At 46.6% G+C, this 8758-nt stretch overlaps 1 protein-coding gene across 1 annotated transcript; it reads right to left on the bottom strand.

Moving 5' to 3' along the window:
* Positions 1 to 4161: 4161 nt before the first annotated feature.
* On the bottom strand, positions 4162 to 8214 carry LOC100557516 (sodium/potassium-transporting ATPase subunit alpha-2). The gene has a single exon (XM_008119459.3). The coding sequence runs from the start codon at positions 7307 to 7309 to the stop codon at positions 4277 to 4279; it is 3033 nt and encodes a 1010-aa protein (XP_008117666.2). The 5' UTR covers positions 7310 to 8214; the 3' UTR covers positions 4162 to 4276.
* Positions 8215 to 8758: the final 544 nt, after the last annotated feature.

Raw genomic sequence — 8758 nt, forward strand, 5'->3', positions numbered from 1 at the left:
TCTTGCTATTTGTGTCATATCAGGGAAAAGCTTGCATGCCGGCTGCCATCTCGTGTATGGGAGTCTCTTGTTTTAATGCTCATATAATAACTTTACCCATCTTTTGGACTTTAAATTCAGACACTTCACAGCAAACGTTTCGTGAAAGCTACAAAAAGAACAGATTCCTCATTTCAGCCGTCCCCGCTTTTGCTCTGGGCCCCCAGCCATCCAATGAGTTAATATTTTGATCTGTTGCAGACTTGAGAGTAATTTCTTGGAAAATGCCCTAAATAAATGGAAAGGTGATTGTCTTGAATTGGTATTGATCTCGCTATTACTTCCAATCAATTGTAGCCGGAGGTGTAATTAGTTTGCTTCTGCTGGGTTGAACTAAGTGGTGGCAGGCATCCTAAATGCAAGGAAATTGCCTTAAAATCTCATTCTCAACAATAAGTGGCACAAGGGACCAATCTTGCAATTCATGTTTTTCAAGAAGACGGAGAAATAAAGGAAGCCACCAGGAAATCTACTTTGCATCTTGTCCCGTTGGGTCTAAGATTCCCTTCAGGCCATTCCTTCTCCTCGCATTGACATTTTCAAAGGTCTTTCTTGAAAAAGTTCCAAAAGAATGGGTTTCTTTTGTGGGTTAATGTTGTCTTAATGCAGGATGGATGGTATTTTAAATGTTTGGAGCTTTCTTCCTTTGAGACCTGGTTGTATGTTTATTGGCCTGGATTCTCGTGTTGTTGAAGAGTGATCAATACTGATGTAAATCCTGTTGGTTCACTTAGAATGGCATCCCACACCTTTCCCTCCACTGTTTCTAAACACTTCTAGAACAGTTAAGAGACAAAATACAACAGAGCCCATCAAATGGTGCAGACAGGTTTCCGAAATTTAGGGGACAGAAGATGGGGAGTAATTGTCTTCTTGGCTCACAATGTGCTCAGAAACAGGAAAAGGCCCTTTAAAACACGTAGGATGGGATCTGTCAGATTTGCCCACGTTGAATAATCTTGGTGACAAGAGTAATGGGCATTCCTAATGCTGCTCATCTCCATTTCTAAGCCGAAGAGCCAGCGTTGTCCATAGGCACTCCAAGGTCATGTGGCCAGTATGACTGCATGGAGCACTGTTACTTTCTCGTTGAAGTGGTACCTATTGATATACTCACATTTGCATATTTTTGACCTGCTTGGTTGGCAGAACAGCAGGAGTTACTCACATTTGCAGAGGTAGTGCTCTGTAGGAGAGGTAGCGATCTGTAAAAAGTGCTAGTACAATAAGTACTATAAATAAGTACTGTGTACTATGTCTTTCGCATGGTCCGAGGCTTTGGGGACCCAACTACTGGTAACATGAGATTTCAAATTTTTCCCAGGTTTTTTTTTTTTTTTAAATAGGAGTGGACGGGAACTAAACTTTGATGTTCTAAATTACAAAGAGTGCACTTTTGGCTGCTGTGTATTACATTCGGCAGAAAATATGGTCCTCCATTTCTGAAACAGATTACAGACAGAGTTCGACACATTACCGTCGGGATGGAGGTGAACGTCGTGTGATGGGACCCATTGGAAATTGTTATCAAACGGTTTCAGGAATGGCATATTTCCTAATGTGATGGAACTCCGTCATCAAAAGCATTGCCAAAATAACCAGTTGCGGTCTCTTGAGCATAATACAACGGGCTGAGCGATCCCAATGCGCAATTGAATAGTTTGCAGTGTTTTAGTAGCACAGAAATTTGTAGTTTCATCTGTTCACTGCAAAGAGATGGAGGGATTCGAAGTCTAAAGGACTGCAAATGCCTTCCCAAATGCGGTTTCCTTCATCTGTATGAAATGAGAAACCGTGAACACATATTCTGGATACAGGAGAGGATGAGAAGAACACCAAATCCTGGTTAGAATCAAAACCCTTTTTGGATTTAGATCCCAACCTGGCCAAAATAGGATAACGTTTGCAACCCATAAAGGGTATATTTCCCAAAAGTCTCAGGCAAAAGCAATTTGCGGCATTCTTTCCCGGTTTATAGTGTTTTCCCTCATTCGTTCACGGTGTTTTGCCCTCATGAGCAGCCCCACATTTTCATCTCATTTCATTTCATCTCATTTCATTTCATACACATCGTTCTTCATCCCACGAAACTCTCTCCATCTTTCCCGGAGAGGCCTATTGTGTATCAATGATCGCGGCTCCCTGCTTTCAAATCCCATTTTTATTTTCCGGCCGCTCCGCAGATGGCAGCGTTTTGCATGCAGCGCCTTCAAAATTATCATCCGAATGAGATTAAATGTGAAAACGCAGTCGAGATGTTTGCCTGGGAGGGAGGCACACAAAAGCAGGGCGGTTGTGAGAGATAGAAAGGTCTCTTCCCACCCCCACCCCCACCCCGTTCTTCTCTATTCCTCCCATTCCTTTCTCTCTGAACAAAATGCGTAGTCTTCCAGCTGCAGAACCATCGTGACTGTGATGTCGCTTGAGGGCAAAGAAACGAATAAAGAGATGCCTTCTTGTGAAGCTGCATCATAAAGGGATAGTCAGCCTTCCACGTTGGCTGCTGTTAGGGGCACAGGACCCCTTTGTGAAATAGCAGTTTTAAAAACCTAAGACAGGGACCGCAAACTTTTTACGCCATGGGCTGGTTCACAGTCCCTCAGATTGTCAAGTGTGCTTTCGGCTGATGAGAGAGTCAAGCTAATTATGATGGTTCTTGCTGTTGCCTTCAAGTTGTCCCAGACTTATCAGTTTTCTTGTCAAGATTTGTTCAAAGGAGATATTCATTTATCTTCATTTGAGGCTGAGAGAGTGTGGCTTGGCTACAGGCAGCCTCCCTCCCTCTCCTTTTTTCTCCCTCCCTAATTCCCTTCCTTCCTTTTCCTCTTTCTCCCTCCTCCCTTCCTGTCTCATTTCCTTTCTTCTTTCCTCCCTTTTCTCTCAGCTTCCTTTTATACTTCCTTCACTTGCCCCTTTCTCCCTCCCTCATTCCCTTTCTTCTTTCCTTTTTTCCTTTCCTCTCTCCTTCTTTCCATCCTTCCTTTCTTTCTTGCCCTTGCTTCCCCCTCTCTCATTCCCTTCCTTCCTTCCTTCTTTCCTTTCTTTCTTCCTTCTTCCTCAGTGGCATCTTATGCGAAAGCAGCGTGAGGGAAATGGCAGCAGCAAAAAGGTGCCAATGCAAAAGGGTTGGTGACAGGGGCCGGATAAATGTCCTTGGTGGGCCTATATCTCTCCCAAAGGCCATAATTTGAGGATCCCTGACCTAAAACAACATCTCCTCTTGCCCTTTTCAGTACAAATGACATTGAACTCAGTTTGCAGCCACTGGAATAAGACAAGAGCAAAGGCAGGAGGAGACTATAGAAAATGGGACTCTTTAGAACAGGGGTCCTCAAACTTTTGAAGCAAAGGGCCGGTCCACAATTCTTCAGACTGTTGTGGGGCCAAATTATCATTTGAAAAAAAATACAAATTCCTATGCATACTGCACATGTCTTATTTGTAGTGAAACAACAACAACAACAACAACAACAATGAAAGAACAATACAATATTTAAAAATGAAAACAATTGTAACCAACATAAACCTATCAGGATTTCAATGGGAAGTGTGGGCCTGCTTGTGGCCAATGAAATAGTCAAGTTAATTAGGATTGTTGTTGTTGTGTGACTTCAAGTCATTTCAGACTTTGGCCGAGCCTAAGTCTAAACTTAATTATTTATTTACTGCATTTATTTACTACATTTATATCTCACCCTTCTCACCCTGAAGGGGACTCAGAGCAGCTATATGTACATACAATATATTATATTATTAGCATAGCACAATATTAGCATTATATAATTCTATATTGAACTATACCACTATACTATTATATGTTATGTAATATATAACATATAATTAATATTATTATATTAGTATTATATTGTATAACATAATATTATTATCAATATTATATGTATATACAATATATTATATTATTAGAACTGATATAAAAATATCATATTATAAAACTGAGGGCGGGGGCCAGGTAAATGACCTTGGAGGGCCGCATTCGGCCCCCAGGCCTTAGTTTGGGGACCCCTGCTTTAGAAGTTGAAAAGAACTTGCCCTTTTACCCTTTAGTCAGTCAAAAGGAATCGTGGAAAGACAGGGAAGAAAAATACATCTTAGATTATTTCATTGAATTAAAGAGCTGTTTTACTTCTTACAGGAACGTTTGTGAGATCATTCTGCCCAAAGGTAACACACCACTAGAAGTTCTTTAAAATCAGCAAAGTTGTCAAATGTGGACAGATCAGTAGTAGGTCTCCCTCTCTACCCAACCGTCAGGATGTCTGCGGATAATGAGCTTCCGGATTTCGTCATAGACGAAAATCAGCAGGCTGAATGGCATGGGGCAAAGCCACCACGTGAGCTGGAGTGGGTACATGCGCAAGGCAACCTCCATGCCGGGGCAGTATGACAGGAAGACCGCCAGGGTGGTTTCCTCAATGAGGCCGAAGATCAGGATCTTGTTATTCATGCCCTGCTGGAAGAGAGAAAGTTTCCGGGTCTTGCAGATGATCAGGTCTGTCCACTGCACAACCACAATGCTGCAGAAGAAGGCGGTGTGGCAGGTGTATTCGATCACTTTCCGCTGCTCGTAAGTCCACTGCTGGCCATAGCTGTCCTCCAAGTCGTTCTTGGATCGGTTGTCCCAATCCAGGCGGATCCCCAACAAGGTGGTGGGGAGGAACCCGTATTCAGCCATGATCACAAAGTAAGTGAAGAAGCCGGCAATGGCTTGCATCATGCCGATCTGCCCGTACGACATGCTGATGAGGCGTTCATTCACTAGCTTGTCTGTCTTGGAGTTGCGCGGATGCCTCTTCATGATGTCACTCTCTGCCTTCTCGTAGGCTAGAGAGATGGCGGGCACCATATCGGTCCCCAGGTCAATGCACAGGATGGTGATGGTTCCCAGAGGCAATGGGATGCTAAAAATGATAAACATCAGGAAAGGGGAGATCTCTGGGATGTTGCTGGTCAAGGTGTAGGCGATGGACTTCTTGAGGTTGTCAAAGATCAGCCGGCCTTCCTCCACGCCTGTCACGATGGAGGCAAAGTTGTCATCGAGCAGGATCATGTCTGCAGCTTGTTTGGAGACATCGGAGCCAGCGATGCCCATGGCGATGCCGATGTCGGCCTTCTTGAGCGCGGGAGAGTCGTTCACTCCATCACCCGTCACGGCCACAATGGCTCCCTGCCGCTGGCACCCTTCCACAATAATGAGTTTCTGTTGCGGGGAAGTGCGGGCAAAGACAATCTCGCTGTGGTTCCTCAGGACGTCATCCAATTCTTCAGAGGTCATATCTTTGAGGTCGCTTCCATGAATCACACAGGCCTTGGCTTCTCTTGGGTTCACCTCAGAGACGGGGATGTTGAGTCGTTCAGCAATGTCCTCTACCGTCTCAGTCCCCTCAGAGATGATGCCCACTCCCTTGGCAATGGCTTTGGCGGTGATCGGATGATCCCCGGTCACCATGATCACCTTGATCCCGGCACTTCGGCATTTCCCGACGGCGTCTGGCACAGCTGCCCGAGGCGGGTCGATCATGGAGATGAGCCCAACAAAGCAGAGTTTGTTGATGGGGAAGTTGACTTTCTCCACGTCAAATTTGAAGGCTCGGGGAAATTGCTTCTCAGGGAGGTAGCTCTGGCAGAAACCCAGCACCCTCTCGCCCAGCCCTCCCAGCTCATCATAAGCTTTCTGAAAGGCCTCTTGCATTGTTTTGTCCAAGTTGACTTCCTTCCCATTGATCATGATGGTGGAACATACATCAAGGATCCTCTCGGGAGCCCCTTTCATCACCAGGATGTGGCCTTTGGGTTTATCCTCGGCTTCATGGATGGACAGCTGGTATTTGTTGGTGGAGTTGAAAGGAATCTCTGCTACTTTAGGGTTATGTTCCCGCATGGTCGCCACAGACCCGTAGGAGAGCTCTACGCATTTCAGGAGTGCTGACTCAGATGCGTCCCCGGTAGTTTCCCTCTTGGCAACAGGGACGTCCTCCTGCCCAGGCTTGAAGTCAGCCCGGTTGCAGAGCCCGGCGATACGGGTGAGGGCCAACCAAGTGGGTGAGCGCTTCTTCATCATCACTGCCCCTGCTTGTTCCTCAGTGGTGTCAGCGGCAAAGATCTCATTGTCGCACCACATATGAGCAACAGTCATGCGGTTCTGGGTCAAGGTTCCGGTCTTATCTGAGCAGATGGTGGAGGTGGAGCCCAGCGTCTCCACTGCCTCCAGGTTCTTCACCAGGCAATTCTTTAAGGCCATGCGCTTGGCTGTGAGAGTCAGGCAGACAGTGACGGTGGCCAAGAGTCCTTCGGGGACGTTTGCCACGATTATGCCGATCAAGAAGATAACCGCCTCCAGCCAGTGGTAACCGAGTACAATGGCCAGGATGAAGAACGTCACTCCCAGGAAAACAGCCACAGAGGTGATGATATGGATGAAGTGTTCAATCTCTCGGGCAATGGGGGTGGTTCCTTGCCCTAGGCCAGATGCTAAAGAAGCAATGCGTCCCATCACAGTATCATCTCCCGTTAAGATGACGACGCCTTGAGCAGTTCCTTCCACACAGTTGGTTGAGAAGAAGCAAATATTGCGTGTTTCGAGCGGGTTCTCGTTGGTGTAATCTGCGCTTCGGCTCTGCGGCTCTGATTCACCCGTGAGGGAGGAGTTGTCCACCTTGCAGCCGCTGGCTGAGACAATCCGCAAATCGGCGGGGATCCGGTCTCCTCCTTTGATCTCCACCAAGTCCCCCACCACCACTTCCTCCGCATTGATCTGCGTCCTCTTGCCGTCCCGGATGACCAGGGCTTTCTGTGGTACCATGTGCTTGAAAGACTCCATGATCTGGGAGCTTTTGGCCTCCTGGTAATAGGAGAAGCAGCCTGTGATCAGCACCACCGATGACAATACAATACCCAGGTAGAGGTTGTCCTTTTGCGCGTTGCTCTCCACTAGCTCCTGGATGGCATAGGCAAAGAAGCAGAGGATGGCCCCGATCCACAGCAGGATGCTGAAGCCCCCAAAGAGCTGGCGACAGAATTTGACCCACTCTGGCGTGGTCGGGGGCGGGGTCAGGGCGTTGGGGCCATCCCGGGCCAAAATTTCTGCCGCTTGGGTTGTAGTAAGGCCTGTGCTCAGGTCAGTCTTATACTTCTGGGCGAGTTCTTCCAAGGAGAGCTTGTGGTCATCGATGTCCACTTCCTTCTTCAGATCCTCCAGTTCTTCCCCCTTTTTCTTCTTGCCTTTCTTCAGAGGAGGTTTCTTCTTCCCCATAATGGCAGTGGGGTACCTTTCCTCGGGACCTCTTAATGGTATCTAGGGGTACAGAAGGGTGGGCTGGATAGACCTCCCACACTCCAAAGTTGGACAAGAGTTGGGACAACAGGCCAAGTTGCCTGTTAAGAGACCCTCCTCACTGACCACCTTGAGGAGACTGAAGACCAAGGCCCTAGCAACCAACCAACCAACCATCTTTGTCTTCTAGTATGAGACTCCTCCCCTTAGCAACCGAGGCCACGCCCACAGCACCCAGGAAACCTCTCATCTGTCTATCTCTTTGTCTGTCTGTTTGTCTGTCCATATCTGCTCCCTCTCTCTTCATCTCTCTGTCTGTCTGTTTCTTCATCTATCTATTTATCTACCTGTCTACCTATTTCATCCATCTATCACTTCATCTCTCTCTCTCATTCGGTATTCCTTCTTACCTTGCTGTCTGTCTATTAATCCCTTTCTCTTCATCTTTCTCATTCAATCCATCTATCTCCCTGCCTACCTTTCTGCCTATCTATTTATATATCGCTCTTAACCTCTCCATCCATTGCTGTGGCTACGAAAAAGCATGGTTAGAGGAAATGGAGATTCCTAGATATTCTCCATCCAAGGCCTAGACTCCATCCCTCCTCTCTCTTCCTTTTCTTTTGGAAGGGGAAGTCCATTTCTCCTTGCATTTGTGCTTCATGGGCAGTGCTGACTTGGTAGCATTGCCTTGATGAAGCGGTAAGTCAAATCCTGGCGTCTGGTGCCACCTAGAAGCTCTTGCTCGAAATGCAGCAGTAGCTCTGCTTTGTAGCAGTGGCCCATGCCTCATCAATACCTTGCTTTGGCCACTGCAGAGCATCCAACCTGGGACATAAAGGATGCCTAGCGAGGATCTATTTTGTCAGATGGATGAAACCGTAGGTACTAGTTCCGTGGATATAGAGTTTGTCCTGCAATTACATATCTCTCCTGGTTAATCCTCAACCAACACCTTAATCCGGGACTAAACTGTTCTGTCCAGTTTTAACAGAGAATGGTAAGTTGTTTCATAGCCAGGTTGTAAATAATCTCAGTGAAAAGGATGTGTCAAATGGAAACAGTTGGATGGCTTATGATTTCGGAAACAGAAGTCAGTGTGGGAATTGTCGCCCTTGGCATCAGGAAGATTAGAAAGCAGCAGAGAATATAAGGTGGTCTTCTCTAGGAAACTGATGCCGGTGGCCTCAGCCATAAACCATCTTCCCGCTGACGCAGATTTTTCTTATCCTGGGTGGCAAAGTACTCCAGGGAAAGTCTCTTAATGTGATTTAAAGGAAATGAATGCAGGGAAACTGACATTGGGGGGATCGAAGGCACCTCAAGAAAGGTGAACCTTATCTGTCCATTTTCCAGCTCTCAGAGAAGTGCCTGGATAAGATCCACATAGACTCAGGATTTAATAAAGTGTCCTCTGGAGATCAGATG

Source organism: Anolis carolinensis, unplaced genomic scaffold (genome assembly GCF_035594765.1).
Source record: "Anolis carolinensis isolate JA03-04 unplaced genomic scaffold, rAnoCar3.1.pri scaffold_7, whole genome shotgun sequence".
NCBI classification, from domain to species: domain Eukaryota; kingdom Metazoa; phylum Chordata; class Lepidosauria; order Squamata; family Dactyloidae; genus Anolis; species Anolis carolinensis.

Coding starts and splice junctions, on each gene's coding strand:
- LOC100557516 (XM_008119459.3), bottom strand. CDS start 7,309: ATGGGGAAGAAGAAACCTCCTCTGAAGAAAGGCAAGAAGAAAAAGGGG.